This window comes from Colobus angolensis, unplaced genomic scaffold, assembly GCF_000951035.1.
Source record: "Colobus angolensis palliatus isolate OR3802 unplaced genomic scaffold, Cang.pa_1.0 Scaffold51, whole genome shotgun sequence".
NCBI lineage: Eukaryota > Metazoa > Chordata > Mammalia > Primates > Cercopithecidae > Colobus > Colobus angolensis.
The window spans coordinates 12,525,615-12,542,552 of NW_012118599.1; the positions used below are offsets into that span (position 1 = coordinate 12,525,615).

At 37.9% G+C, this 16,938-nt stretch overlaps 1 protein-coding gene across 1 annotated transcript in view; it reads right to left on the bottom strand.

The window, feature by feature from the left end:
• CDC5L (cell division cycle 5-like) overlaps positions 1 to 16,938 on the bottom strand; it is a 58,953-nt gene that overhangs the window by 3,812 nt on the left and 38,203 nt on the right. Inside the window, exon 14 of the mRNA XM_011960304.1 lies at positions 13,608 to 13,805. Coding sequence (XP_011815694.1) covers positions 13,608 to 13,805 — 198 coding nt within the window. The remainder of the gene's footprint in view (positions 1 to 13,607; positions 13,806 to 16,938) is intronic.

The following is a 16,938-nucleotide window of genomic DNA, read 5'->3' on the forward strand; positions in this document are numbered from 1 at the left end:
CTCCACAAGACTATCAGAGAATTTCTCAGCAGAAACCTTTCAGGCCAGAAGGGAGTGGGATGATACACTTAAAAATCAAAAAGAAAAGAAAGAGAAGGAAAGGAAAGGGAAAGGGAAAGAGAAAAGGAAAGGGAAAGGGAAAAGAAGAGAGAAGAAAAAGAAAGAGAAGAAAGAGAGAGCAAGAGAAACTGCCAACCAAGAATACTATACCCAGCAATCCTGTATTTCAAAACCAAATGGATGATAAAGACTTTCTCAGTCAGAAGCTGACTTTATCACCACTAGACCTGCCTTACAGGAAATGCTAAAAGGAGTTCTTCAAGCTAAAGGAAGAAAACACTTATTAGTAACATGAAAATATATTCAAGTACAAAACTTGTTTTTTGTTTATTCTGGATATTAACCCCTTATCCAGGCCGGGGCGTGGTATGTATGCTGTCATATCCAAACATTCTAATACTCTAATGGCAGTGAGTAAATCAATTATATCTCTAGTATAAAAGTTAAAAGGCAAAACTATTAACAACTGAAGTGCAACAATTTGTTAAGGGAATATTATATAAAAATTTTAAGTATAACATCAGAAACATAAAATATAGGAGAAAGGGGTGTAGAAGTGTATAGTTTGTGTATGCAATTGAAATTAAGTTATCAACTTAAAATACCCTGTTATATAAGCTCTTTTATGTAAGCCTCGAGCTAACCACAAAGCAAAAGTCTGTAACAGACAGACAAGAGATAAAAAGATAAAATCCAAAGCACACCACTACAGAAAGCCATTAAGACAGACAGACACACACACAGACACACACACACACACACACACACACACACACAAGGAGAAATAGAACAAAGGATCTATAAACAGAAAACAATTGGCACTGGTTAAGTCCCTCACCTATTAATAATTACTCTGTAAATGGATTACATTCCCCAATCAAAAGGCATAGAGTGGGCCAGGCATGGCGGCTCACGCCTGTAATCCCAGCACTTTGGGAGGCTGAGGCAGGCACATCATGAGGTCAAGAGATCAAGACCATTCTGGCCAACATAGTGAAATCCCGTCTGTACTAAAACTACAAAAATTATCTGGGCATGGTGGCAGGCGCCTGTAGTCCCAGCTACTTGGGAGGCTGAAGCAGGAGAATCGCTTGAACCCAGGAGGCAGAGGTTGCAGTGAGCCCAGATCGCGCCACTGCACTCCAGCCTGGCAACAGAGCAAGACTCCATCTCAAAAAAATAAAATAAAATAAAAAATAAAAGGCATAGTGGCTATTAATAAAAAGAACAAGAACTTTTTAATCAATAAAAAGAACAAGACCTCACAAAGTGCTGGGATTACAGGTGTGAGCCACCACGCCCCAGCCTGGATAAGGGGTTAATATCCAAAATATCCAAAAAACAAACAAATGAACAAAAAAGCTCAAACTACTCAATAAAAAACAAGTAACCCTATTTTTAAAATGGAGAAAGGACCTGAACAGACATTTCTCAAAAGACGACACACAAGTGGTCAACACGTACATGAAAAAAATGCTTAATATCTCTAATCATCAGAGAAATGCAAATCAAAACCACAATAAGGTATTACCTTACACCTGTTAGACTGGTTATTTTAAAAAATGAAAAACAGTATGTGTTGGCAAGAGATGTGGAGAAAGGGGAACCCCTGTTCACTGTTGGTGGTATTGTAAATTAGTACAGCCATTACGGAAAACAGTATGGAGGTTCCTCAAAAAACTGAAAACAGAATTATCATTCAATCCAGCCATTCCACTTCTGGGTATATATATCCAAAGGAATTGAAATCAGTATGTCAAAGAGATGTCTGCACTTCCATGTTCATTACAGCATTATCCACAACAGCCAAGATATGCATTTTTAAAATATGGTGGAATACTATTCAGTCTTTAAAAAACAGGAAATCCTGTCATTTGCAACAACAGATGGACATAGAGGACATTCTGCTAACTACAATAAGCCAAGCACAGAAAGCCAAATACCATACAATGTAACTTGTATATGGAATCTAGAAACATTAATCTCATAAAAGTAGAGGGTACAATGGTGGCTACCATAGGATAGCGCGGTAAAGGGTAGACAGGGAAAGGGGAGATGTTGGTCAAAGGTACAAAGTTTCAGTTAGACAGGAAGAATAGGTTCTGGTGATCTATTACACAGCATGGTAATCACAGAAGCATGTTTATTTCAAAATAGCTAAAATAAGGGATTTTTAGGCTGGGCATGGTGGCTCACGCCTGTAATCCCAACATTTTGGGAGGCTGAGGTGGATAGATTACTTGAGGTTAGGAGTTCACGACCAGCCCTGCCAACATGGTGAAACCCCATCTCTACTAAAAATACAAAAATGAGCCAGGCAAGGTAGCACATGCCTGTAGTCCTAGCTACTCTGGAGGCTGAGGTGGGAGAATCACTTGAACCCAGGAGGCAGAGGTTGCAGTGAACCTAGATCACACCACTGCACTCCAGCCTGGACAACAGAGCAAGCCTTCATTTAAAAAAAAAAAAAAGGATTTTAAATATTCTCTCCACAAAGAAATGGTATGCATTTGAGGGAATTAATATGTTAATTAGCTGATTTAATCACTTCACATATGTGTATGGAAAAAATCACATCTTACTCGATAAATATATGCAATTATTATTTGTCAATTAAAATAGAACTTTAAAAAATACACCCAGGTGCAGTGGCTCACGCCTGTAATCCCAGCACTTTGGGAGGCCACGGCAGGCAGATCACCTGAGGTCAGGAGTTCCAGAACAGCCTGGCCAACATGACAAAACCCCAACTCTACTAAAAATACAAAATTTAGCCAGGCATGGTGGCGCACACCTGTAGTAGTCCCAGCTACTCAGGAGGCTGAGACAGAAGAATCACTTAAACCCAGGAGGCAGGGGTTGCAATGAGCCAAGATCAGGCCACTGCACTCCAGCCTGAGCAATAGAGCAAGATTCCATCTCAAAAAAAAAAAAAAAAGTCAAAGTCAAATAAGCCCATGGGAGGTGGAGGCAGGGGAGTAACACTGCATGTATGTGCCTTACAAACATGAGACGGATCTAAAATTAATTTAAATGAAGAAGCTCCTTTAAAACCATTTCTTCAGATTTTTATAAAAGTTAAGCTTTTATTCCTCTGCAATTTACTTGAACAATAAATTCATGAAAACTGTTAATGTCCTTTATAAATGAACCTCTGATAAATCAAACCATGTTCCATGGCAATGATTATATGTCTTCTAAGGGAGCCAGGATATACTGGTTGAGGGCAGGCAGCACAGTACAGTGGGGTAAGAGTGAGTCACTCTTACAACCCAGTACTGCTGCCCAGCTGTTTTGAGCTGATGCAAGTTATTTAACCTATGTGTCTCCATTTCTCCATCAGTAAAATGGCAGTCATTGCTACAAGTTATGAAGCTCAAATAAGATCACAGACATAAAAAGCCTCAGTTGCCCAGTGCCTGGCACAGAATAAGCAGTCAACAAATGTCAAGTCTAATTACGATTATTATTTTTCAGATACTAACAGTTCAAACATTTTGCTCTTTTCCCTAATAACTAAGGGGTAAAAGGATGAGGCTTTAAAAACTTCATTAAAATTCCAACTTCAATATAAGTCTACATGGACCCTTTCCTGGAAACACAGCAAGGAAAAACAGTTGGTCTTTCTTTTAAGTGAGGAGTTTGCCCCTTGTGGACCACAAGACCAAATAACACACACTGGACCTCTGTCCTACAGTGTAAAAATAGTGTTAGAACATGGACTCGCGGTGCTTCCCAACTCTATGGGAAGATTTTCTAACCCTGAAGTTCAAATACGGTGAAGGAAGTATCTAAGTATTTGATCCAGCAATTGCACACCTAGTATTTCCCAAGAGAAATGAAAACATGTCCACACGAAAACCTGTACACGAATGTTCACAGCAACATTATTCATAATAGGTAAAAGTTGAAGCAACCCAAATATCCATCAACTGACAAATGGATAAACAAACTGTGGTATTATCCACACAATAAAATGGTACTCGGCCAGAAAAAGAAATATTAATATGTGCTACCACATGGATGAACTCTGAAAACATTATGTTAAATGAAAGAAGCCCATCACAAAAGACCACATACTATATGATTCCACTTATGTGCAATATCCAAAATAGGCAAATCTATAGATACAAAAAGTAGATTAATGGTTGCCTAGGGGCGGGCAAGCTGGGGGGAATGGGGAGTAACTGCTGATACAGAATCTCTTTCTGAGGTGATGAAAATGTTCTAATAGTAGTTGCACAACTACGTGAATTTACTAAAAGCCACTGAACTATACACTTTAAATGGTCTTAACTTTATGGTATGTAATTTATATCTCAGTAAGGATATTATAAACATACGGTATACAGGGAATAGAAACACTACCTCCACAGGAGAAAAAAAAAAATCCTCATCTTCAATTCTTCTGTACACTAAACGCAAAAATGTTTTTCCCCAGAAATCAAAAGCAGTACTTTCTGAGTATAAGTTCTAGAAAGGTGGTAGTGGGATGGAGTTAGAGTTAAAAAAAAGAAAAAAAAAAAGACAAAACTTCTGCCACATAAATTTTACCACACCATTAAGGAGAGAAGATAATTTTTACTCACTCCCTTCCACTTCAAATATTTCTGGAGTATGTCTTTTTAAGCCAGTGGTTTTCAACCACAGCTAAACTTACCAGTGCCCTAACTCGAGAGACTCTGATTTAAATGGCCTCAGATCTTTGTGTCCTTAAAAGCTCCCATATGATTCTAACAGGCAATTAGGATGTCAAACTCTGTTTCAGCCAGAGTCATTACAGAAGCTAGGTATCAGCTGTTTTCTCAACTATACCTACCAAAAAGTCCTCATTTCCAATAAGATATGAGCAACTAAATCCATCAAGTTATACTCAAGTTCCTTATTCTATAATTTAACATGTTCAGCCAGGCAACAGTGGTTCACGCCTATAATCCTAGCACTTTGGAAGGCCAAGGCAGATGGATTGCTTTGAGCCCAGGAGTTCCAGACTGACCTGGACAACACAGTGAAACACTGTCTTTCAAAAAATACAAAAATTAGCCAGACATAGTGTCGCATGCCTGTGGTTCCAGCTACTTGGGAGACTGAGGCAGGAATCACCCAAGCCTGGGAAGTTGGAGGCAGCAGTGAGCCATGATCGTGTCACTGCACTCCAGCCTGGTCAACAGAGCAAGACCCTATCTCCAAAAAAGAAAAACAATTCAACATGTTCTAAGAATACCCATTATTACATACTCCAATCATATCTGGATTCAAATACACATTCCAAAACCGTAAGAGTAAATAATTTCAAATTAATACATACAATGCGTTTTAAAAATTAGTCATACGAATTAATATTTTCATTCATTAAGATAACTCAATTAGCTATACACTGTGCTCCATGGATAGTCCATTTCCAGTTTGGTGTAACAGCATAACATCCATACTCAGAAACTGCTTAATTAGTCATCAAGGTACGTTTAGTATTATCGGTACCCTGTATCTTGGAACTACCTCACTTCATCCAGTGGAGTCACTTATTATTCTCAAACCATCAGAGATTTTAAAACTTCAAAGTTGTTAGCTTTCATTTAATGCCAACAATTTTATTTCATTTAGCTCAAGCTTTGTAAGTCTTCTGGCTCAAATACCGTGCTAAAGTTCCAAGCAAATATGAACATGTTGTACAAAAATTAAGCACAGAAAAAAATTAATTTAGCCAAATAACTATATAGTCATTAAACATATAAAGAAGAAATGGAATACAGCTTTTAATATTCAAGTTGAACTTAGTTACCTTACGCCTGTCATTTGATTATTAAAACATGAAGGAAGATATCTGCATGCTTTGTAAAATGCTCAACCTATGACTGCTCAATATGCTTTAAGAGGAAAAATCCTAACCTACAGTTTCTGGTCTTTTTTGAGCCAATAAACCTCAAGCATGAAATGTACATGCATACAGGGACAGGACTAGCTTAAATCAGCCCAGCTCCTCCCAACACCCATCCACACACAGAAACAACACTGAGGTGCAAGACAGTACAAAACTTTATTTCCTAAAATTCAAAGAAAAAGCCAGACTCAGATTTAACCAGATTCAGATTTCTAAATTAGTTTTTTAAAACAAGCACTAGCAACTGCCCTGATGGACACCTTGCTTTAGAAGCCACCACACTGTGCTTTAAATACGTACTGGCACAAAATTTCTAATAGTCTTAAATAAAATGAAGTTCACTATCACTAATAGGAATTTAAAGTAGACCGATTCTCGATACAATTAAAGCTGACTTGATCAAATATGAAAGGGTAAACTTCAATTCAAAAAAGGAAGTTAAGAATATATCCACATACAAATCGGTAGGTAGGAAGACCAAGCTGACAAATTTTATGCATCATAATTCTATTTCATAATACAGTATCTAAAATTTGCTTCAAAATAATAGTGGAAGGGGGGATAACAGGTGAAACAAGAATGGCTATGATTGATGACTATCACAGCCGGGTAAGAATACATGAAGATTCCAGTATACTTTGGGGTACATTTGAAAATTCTTGTAATAAAAGAAATTTTTTTTTTGAGACGGAGTCTCGCTCTGTCGGCAGGCTGGAGTGCAGTGGTGGGATCTTGGCTCACTGCAAGCTCCACCTCCCGGCTTCATGCCATTCTCCTGCCTCAGCCTCCCAAGTAGCTGGGACTACAGGCACCCGCCACCACACCCGGCTAATTTTTTTTTATATTTTTAGTAGAGACGGGGTTTCATTGTGTTAGCCATGATAGTCTCGATCTCCTGACCTTGTGATCCGCCCACCTTGGCCTCCCAAAGTGCTGGGATTACAGGCATGAGCCACCACGCCCAGCCAAAAGATATTATAAGTCAAATTCAATACTGTATCTACTCTAAAGGCTACTTTCTCAAGACCATACACCATAAACCATGAAACATCAATGTAATGAAATATAACGAGACATTAAAATTTACAAGTATGTCAACTATTTCAACACACCAAAATGTATACATGAAATGTTAGATTAAAATCCACAATGATGTAAAAATCTATTTATACTAACCAAAATCTGAGTTTTAAGCCTCACTCAGTACAACAATCTCTCTCCTAAAATCAGCCCATGTCTCAAATTTCAGACTTTCCTCAGAATTTACAGAATATAAAAACTTAGCCACCTGATTGTTTAAAGTGAGGTTAGTTCCTAATACCTCATAGTATCAAACCAAGTATAATCCAATTTAGGTAACTCTAAGGGTGATATAGATTTGAAGAGACATGGGAGAATTCCCATTTACTAAAACCTGCTATTCGCTAATCACACAGTATCTCATTTAATCTTATATTATCTCAAACTCACACTTCCATCAAATGAAAAGGATTACTCAGCCGGGCACAGTTGGCTCATACCTGTAATCCCAGCACTCTGGGAAGCCAACGTGGGTGGATCACTTGAGGTCAGGAATTCAAGACCAGCCTGACCAACATATTGAAACCCATCTCAACTAAAATACCAAAATTAGCCAAGCGTGGTGGCAGGCGCCTGTAATCTCAGCTACTCGGGAGGCTGAGGCAAGAGAATTGCTTGACCCCTGGAGGCAGAGGTTGCAGTGAGCCACGATCGTGCCATTGCATTCCAGCCTGGGCAACAGGAGCAAAACTCCATCAAAAAAAAAAAAAACAAAAAAAACTATTACCCAATTTTACAGATAAGAAAATATAAGACCCAGCGAGGTTAAGTAGGGCACAACTGCTGGCATCATCACCAAGTGGCTCTGTGGCTTGCCCTAGGCCACAGCCACCAGGGGATGATGCCATGCAGTTGGGCCCCACTTTAAAAAGTCCAATACATTTGCCACACCACTGCTAATAAACCGAATGTCCTCCTTGGCTCAGACTCTGAAATGCAAACATGCCTGAAAAAATTTAAGCTGTGGAACTGAATGGCTTAAATGTCATCAGACAGCTCCCCGAAAAATAAATTATTCTAGACACATGTAAACAAGAAATAAGACCTTAATTAGTGATTCTGCCCATCATTCTTTCCCTGATTTAGACTCTCACCTATATGTACCCACTTATAAGAATTCTGACACCTGAGAAAAGTTTTTCCTTTCCTCAGTTTGTATTTTAAAATTCTAAATTCTTTTATTAACAAGCTATAAAACTATAAGAAAACAAACATCTCTCAAAAAAATGTATAGAAAAAAGGTTGCATTTACCACTTTTTTAGAAGTAGCGTGGAATATAACTAGTGTTTAATCACATTTACAACTATTAAATGAAAAATGTAGAATATGATTATCCCAGTTTAGTTTTAAACACCTTCATCCAAAGATTAAAAAAAAAAAAGATATATGGAAGTATGTGGGGGAGTGTGTGCATATATACACCACAATGTTTAAGGTGATTATGTCTGCATAGTAGGTTCCTTTTCTTCTTTATGTTTTCTATTTCTTTTAAAACTTCTACAAAGCACAGGTATTATTTATAGAAAGACGCCTAGAAATGTTATTTTTTTAAATGCATAGAAGAGAAACTGTCTAAAAAAGACTGGCCAGAGACCAATGGAAAACTGATGGTCCCCAGGAGATGAATCAGTAGAACCATAAGTGTTTCCTCGGGTCATTACAAAAGGGAGCTGTATGGGACTTATAAAAGTGTAATTGTTACTTTCAAGCTCACTAAGTTTGTTAAGGTTACTAAGCTTAAGTAATTCCAAAATAAACACATTATCCTTGGGTCTCCAATGCTGTCTTCAGTAAAAGTCCGTTATAGTGAGCTTCAGAAACATTGAGAGCACCCCTCACTGAAACTCTTGCTTGGGGGCCCAGAATATAACCTTATACCACTGGAAAAACAGGTTTAAGGATACCCAAAATAAATATACAGTCAATGGGAGCTCCACTTCCCAGTCCATCATTCAGCAATATGATCCCATATAATAGTCAAGATGTGGTTCAATCACCAAAACGTTTGCAAACAACAGGAGTCCATGAGTGATTCTCCTTTAATCTCTATACTACTTACCAGCATTTTTATCAGTGAACCTTCTCTACTCTGATGAGATGCAGGTACAAGAAAGTAAATTATTGTTTGCATCTATGAGTTAGCAACCATCAGATTGCATCCCTGAAAGGCATGCTAACCAGGAAGGCAAAACCTTACTAAAAACCTTTCCAAGGACAGTAATACACGAACAAAGCAATACAAGAGCACTTTACATCCGCATACATTAGGAAGTGAAACACGTCAACTGCATAAAACAAATTCAATTCATGTTGAGGCATAATAGAAGCAACCTGGTTATATCAAGATCTCTGGTCCAGCTCATAAAGTTCTTACCAGAAACAACTACGAAATCTGTCAGTGCCTTTAAGCGTCATGGCAGAGAACACAATTTGGGAAAGACAGAGCATTCCAAAGTACTGTGAACTCCTCTCCTGTACCACAGGTCACTTCCCCCACCCCTACACAAGGCAACATAAGCATAAACCTGCTGATATCTGACAACATACAGCCCTCTACCCAGAACTGTCTACTAACTAAATCCTTGCCCTAAGTTTTCCCTCTTTAAAGTATTAAGGAAATTTTTTCCTGTGTAAAAATATCTGACTTTATAATGAAAATCACTGAGAAAATGAGATCTACTGTGCAGCCAATTTTGCAGAAATATAACCTTCAGACAAGTCAGCGGTCCCCATAAGAGCTACAAATACACTGAAAAGGATTTTAAGTGTGTTATCTGTGTTTTTTAAGTTACTTTACTTCTAAGAAGTCAATGTTATATAATATTTCTTGACTACAGTTGACTGTGCCAGTAAATTACAGGGAGAAGTAGTATTACTTCTGGACCTACTTTCTATCTCTAAGGAAAGCCTTTCCATTTTTATAGCTAACATGACAAAATCCACTTTTCAGCCAAACTTCCTCAACACAGCAGTTTAGATACTATTTCGAATACTATTAAATTTAATGGCAGGCCTAAATTCAGACTTCTCATTTCACTTCTGCACCTACTGGAAATTATTTCACTCAAAATAATTATGTCTTCAGATGATTTCCTATTTCCACTCAAAGTAGAAACTAATTAGAACACTTCAAATTCTATTTGCACTTCCCAAATACAGTAATGACTCATTTATCTGGCATCATCAGAAAATGAGGTTCTCCACATTAAGCATTTTCCAGGTAACTGAAGCCCACAAACACAGAGAACTTGTCTGCCTCGTTCCTTGCTGTTATCCCCAGGACCTAGAACAGTGTCCAGTACATGGTAGATAGGCAGTAATAATTACTGAATGTGTGAATAAATAAAAGTACTAAAGCTCTTTTATTTTTAACCATTTGTGAAAATGTTTTCTACACTGAATTACAGCCACCCCTCCCTTTAAAAAAAAAACATGACACTGAAAAGAAATAAAAAAGTTTTTGTTATTAATTTGGGATACCACTATAAATAGCAATCACTTTACTCCTGTACAATGTATCTTAGTGCCTTTAAAGCTATTAAAACACACTGGGCTTTTTGCCACCATGTAAAAATGGCCTCAGCATGGTATGCTCTCATAACTTTTCCTTTCCTTATATTAACTGTCATTGCTGTGTTTGCTCTTGCTGTCTTATTTTACACACAAAAGTCTGGCAAGGTTCTAAACTTAATTCTGCCTCCGAAGCAGAATAAAATACATGGACTTGGTTACAATTCAGAAGTCTTTTCCACTTATTTCTGACCTGTAACTACATTCTGATTCTATTTACTTAACAAACTCCTTGCTCACACACATCCTCTACCACATTCTACATAAAATCTGAGATGGTTCTATTAGTTTTAAATGAGTATCTTAAGGATTTTCATTTAAGTGCTAAAGTTTCAAATATTAATCCTGAGTAATGAATGGCTCAAAGACTACCTCCAATGTAAACCTCAGGGCATTTTTTTTTTAATCCATTCAGGAGACACCAGCCACGACAAAGCTGGATTTCATCTTGCTTGATAGGCAGTGATAGGGCCATAATTTAGATTCACAGTTCCAAAGTTCATGACAGCAAAAATCGAACACACTGGCAGCCATGGCATACAGTGCTTACAGAGGAGGGCTTATCTCCTGAACCTAAGAGTGGAAAGGATAATTTAAGTATAACATTTAGTTTATACAATATAACTGGAGTTCCTTCCCCACAACAAACTTTGAATAATGTTTATAATTTAGCAATCAACTGAAATGAAAGAATTACCACAACTGAAATAAAATATTTATGTATTTCAAACCAGTAGAACTCTATCTTCAAAAACCAAAACAAGCTAAAAGAAACCTAGTTCTGAATTAGGGATGGATACAAATAAAATGGGGGTTTGTTTATTCGGGTCTTTGAGCTGCTTTTCTTTTTTTAAAAGATTTCATGAACTTTCATTTGAAATAAGCATAGTTTACTAAATTAAAGGACCTGATTAAGTATTCTTTAAAAGTGACTAGCTGGGTCAACGATAAAATAAGTTATCCAAGAGTCAAGAAAAGAAAAATGACTTCAGACTGCTTTATGAATATTCTCCAAAATCACCAATCCTTCAACAAAAATAGTTCAACGGAAGATTTCAGTTCCTGGTACTGAACTGAACAAAGAGAACCACATGTTTTTAATGGTTGCTCATAAACGACCCAAATAAATCTCCAAAAGAACAGGAGTAGTTCTTTCTGTATTTTTCCCTTTAAAATTCATAAGACCAATTCAACACAGAAATAAAAATTACTGTACTTTATGGCACCACTCACTCTGTGACACATTTATTTGCTGTCATGAAAGTTAGTGCCTCAACAAAGTAAATGAGATTTAGGGAGAAAAAAATTTTCTACCATTTTAAAAAGCACAAAATGTCCTTGCCATTTGCGGCAAAGACTTTACCTCCCTCAGATGAGAAGATTTTCATACTAATAAGAAACCTAAGTATTTATATATAAATGATACAAAGAAGCTTTCCAAATAGCTTTTCAATCAGTGATGATGCTGACCTTAGATCACAATTACACTGCTAACTACCATTTATAAGAAACGAAGTCTACACAACCAAAAACTGTAACTTACAATTTAACCACTGATGTTCTATCTTCCCTGGCTTTAACACTGAACCGTAACACAGAGCAACAGCACACCCTGCTGGAAGTTGGTAATATGAATAATTAGCAGCTCTGAACTGCTAAGATTTTAACCAAGATGAGAATTACTTCAGAACCAGTCATTTCTCATTAACTGAGAAAAAAAGAGGTTCACAGGCATTAACCATCAGCTGCCTATATATATGTGATCTTAAAGGTCAAATTAAAACTCAGAGTAACTCAAATTAAAAGATACTGCTTTTTCCTGCTCATTTCCCCAGCCCCATACAGCCCCAAACACCCCAAGTGATTTTACTACTTCTGGTTTTAACCCTAAATAAAAATATTTTTAAATGTGCTTTTTGTAAAGAGAAACTGATAATCACATAGAAAAGGAAACCAAGCCCGTTTTCTATATATGACTGCCTGAAGTACCCCTTCTCTCCCATCCCACCTTGGCCTCAGAAATGCCCCTAAAGATTACCATTAAGAATGCACAAGGCATGGTGGGGGCGGTGGCTCACGCCTGTAATCCCAGCACTTTGGGAGGTTGAGGCGGGTGAATCACGAGGTCAAGAGATCAAGACCATCCTGGCCAACACCGTGAAACCCCGTCTCTACTAAAAATACAAAAATTAACTGGGCGTGGTGGCACGTGTCTGTAGTCCCAGCTACTAGGGAGGCTGTGGCAGGAGAATCGCTTGAACCTGGAAAGTAGGGGTTGGAGTGAGCCGAGATTGTACCACTGCACTGCAGCCTGGCAACAGACTGAGACTCGGTCTCCAAAAAAACAAAAAAAGCACAAGACAGCCTGGTGGCCTGTGAACCACAATTACATGCCATTGGCAAAATGCCTACACAGATTCTGGAATTCAAAATATGAAGACTAAATTAAGAAACCACATGTCCTGTTGAAAACATACGCATCTAGTATGTTATCAACATTTTCACAGACATGGAAAATCATGGAAGCCACTGTCTAGAGAATCCAGCTCTGCCCTCCCTAACTCAAACTCACAGTAATCCAAGTATGAACAGAATTGTATTTAAGTTTTGTAAATGTGCTCTCTTTGCTATAAAAATAAAACTCCTTGGTACTGCTGAGATTCCTCTTTAGAGAAAACAGGCTATGCTAGCAATGACCTGCCCTGTTCTGAGTGACTAGTGTTGGTTTCTTGGCTCCTTGCTCCTACATCTAAAGGTTCTGATTGACCTCTGGTCAACTTGCAGGGTACTCTTTAGTCATGGTGGTCAACAATTCTTTAAAAAAATAAAATAAAAAAAACAAAAACAACAAACAAGGCCAAGGAAGATCCAACACTTAAATGTACTTTTCTCCAAGAACTAAAAAGGCAATAAGCACCTCAGGTGTATTTTTCTGAGATTGTCTCCAGTGGCATTATTTGGTTCATTACCTCAATCAAAGTACATTTAAAATTAAAATTCTGAAAGGATACCAACCTCCAGCCTCTTTTCAAGTGATTCAATTCTGTCCTTTTTACTAGCCAGATTGGCCCGTGTGTAGCGGCTCTGCCCAGGAAGATATAAAACTTGACTGTAGCATTCTTCCCACACCTGGTTATAGGCTTCACTTGAGAGTTCTCCATGGCTCATTCCTTGTTTAACTACTTCCATCTCCTGCACCAAAACATCCTGGGCCTGTTTACAATAATAATTACAGTAAGTTTAAGTACTACAAACACTTGCCATATCCAGAGAGCTTTAGAAGACTAATTTTTTCCCTCCTTCCTTGAGCCAAAGCCAAGGAGATGTGATCGGTTGTTTTTTGGAAAGGGGGATAACAATACCTAGGAAAAACAGCTTCAGAAGCCTCTGAGTCAATGCAGACTGCTTTTTAAAAGTCAAGCATCCATGTTTCCTCAAAAGTATAAACATCCCTTGCTTTCGCTCACTATAACAGCAGTTATCATTTCTCAGGTACCTATTGTGTGTGAGAAACTAGGTTTAAAAGTTTTACCTACATTATATCCAAAGATCACAATCACCTTACAAATTAGCCAATATTAACCTCATTTAAAAGCTAATGAAATTAGGCCGGGCATAGTGGCTCACTCCTGTAATCCTAGCACTTTGGGAGGCTGAGGTGGGTGGATAAAGAGGCCAGGAGTTCAAGACAGCCTGGCTAACACAGCAAAATTTTGTGTCTACTAAAAATACAAAAATTAGCAGGGTGTGGTGGCACACGCCTGTAATCCTAGCTACTTGGAAGGCTGAGGCACAAGAATCACTTGAACCCAGGAGGTGGAGGTTGCAGTGAGCTGGGATCACGCCACTGCACTCCAGCCTGTACAACAGAGCTAGACTCGGTCTCAAAAAAAAAAAAAAAAACGCTAATGAAACTAAGGCTAATAGAGATTCAACAACTTGTTAGGATCACATCGTTAGCAGGCAGATGAGGCAGAATACAAACAGCACCAATGGGTGTGCGCCTTCCACTCTCCCACTCCACCCGTACGTGCAGGACCTCACGTGATGGTAAAGAGGAGCTAGGTGTCTTTTTGTCACGTAGCTTTTTTCTAATCCTGAAGGAATGCCCCTGACATTGCCAGAAAATGAAACTGGGGCACGAATCAGATGACAGATCATAAACCAGCTTAGTTCACTACTAAAGAAAATAGTGTAAAATGACAGAATGAGAGGGAAAGCTGGACAGGCCTGGGTTCAGATCACAGCTTCACCATTTAAGCAGCTCTCTGAGCTTGCTTAATTTATCTGAGCCCATTTCTCAGGCTTTTTCAGCTTGGAAAGCTGAAAAATACCTTTCCAAGCAATTATGATGCTGACCTTAGATCAGACGTGTTTGTTATTAGGATTAAGTGAACAATATACTATAGAGCCTAGCCCAATGCCAGACACAAAGAATTCCATAAGCATATGAATTTTTTCCCAGCCCTTTGCTTCACTGCTTACGAAAAACTGGGAACCGCCTTCTGTGCCTTACAGAAGGCTTTCAATCTTTCTAGTAATAATAAAAATAAACATATCAAAATCTATAAAATCAAGAGAAATGATCAATAAACAATGTTAACAAAGAAATGGAAAATCATCTCTATAGGAGAAAAAATCGACAATAACTCTTGAGGGAAATAATGGAAACAAATCAATTTTAACATACCTTAAAGAAAGTATATTAAAGAAAAAGAAAATCTGACACTTTATTAAAAGAGAAATGCTATTTCACTCTGAAACTGTACACAATAAAAATTTACAAGTTCAGATCTTAGGAGAGAATATGGGTAAGTTATCTTTAAACTATCCATAGGCTGGGCGCGGTGGCTCAAGCCTGTAATCCCAGCACTTTGGGAGACCGAGACGGGCGGATCACGAGGTCAGGAGATCAAGACCATCCTGGCTAACACGACGAAACCCCGTCTCTACTAAAAAAAAATACAAAAGTAGCCGGGCGAGGTGGCGGGCGCCTGTAGTCCCAGCTACTCGGGAGGCTGAGGCAGGAGAATGGCGTAAACCCGGGAGGCGGAGCTTGCAGTGAGCTGAGATCCGGCCACTGCACTCCAGCCCAGGCGACAGAGCGAGACTCCGTCTCAAAAAAATAAAAAATAAAATAAAAAATAAAAAAAATAAAAAAATAAACTATCCATAAATAATCTGCTAAGTAAATAGCTGCTTCAAATTCTTTTTGGAACACAAGAGAAATACACACAGATAAACAAAATCTGACAGAATATTTAAGCTACTTTGTTTCAAACAATTATAAACCAATACTTAGAATTATTATTTTTCAAAAACTGTGTTACGGTTTATCCTCTACAGAATCTCCAAAAGCAACAACGTGATCCTTGTTTCAGGTTTCCATACATATAATTTAGGAAAATTTATTTCCTAAATTCCTCTTCCCCTCATATTTTCACTTTAAAAAGAGGAAACTGTGCAAGTATCAATTTCGTAGCCTGATTCTCAATCCCAGTTCAATGACTACATGTGCTCGACAGAGGAGACAACTCAACAGATGTCAGTTTCCCTATTGCACTTACTAAAAAATGAGTGACTCAAAGTTACTCTGAAATCAGGGACAAGTTGTTGAAATATAAATCGAAACCCTCCTTCCTTTCTCTATTTTCTAAAAATCCTATAATAAATATGTATTAGTTACGCAATACAGAAAATACAAAGTAAGAAATTGTGAGAACGGAAGAAAGAGGAAAAACGCAAGAGAGAAGACAGGAGAGTTTGTAAGAATCTTATTTGTTTCATCCTAAGTATGCAGCAGCTCATTCCAAATCCATGGGTCTATCACTGCTCCTCAGGGCTGAAGGCTAAAGAAAAAAAGACTTTTAAACTAATGACCACTCTGCTTCCAACTGTGAGACCCACTGTATCTTCTTATACAATTATGGAGATTTCTATTTACAATCACAGTTGTTTGCTCTGTCAAAACAGAAGGAATAAAATGCGTATAGAAGAAAAGACCAGACATAGACTTCACACAAGAAATCATGTCTTCATGTCCTTATCCAAAAGAGTAGGGAGAAATCATGTGAGGGGAATATAGTCAGTAAAAAAATACTTCCTTTTTTTCAATAGGTAAAAGGTTTAATCTATAAACATGTTTATATTAGTCTTTCTCACCTCTTCATATTATTCTAAATAAGTGAGGTTTAGGCATCTAATTTTTATTCAGGGATAGCAAAGCTAAATACAGAAAACGGCAACTGTAACAACTATCAACCAAGCCATTAATACCCATGAACCAAAAACACCCTGCAGGTGTTTATTTGATAAAGGTCTATCACACCGAACATGGGGGATGGAG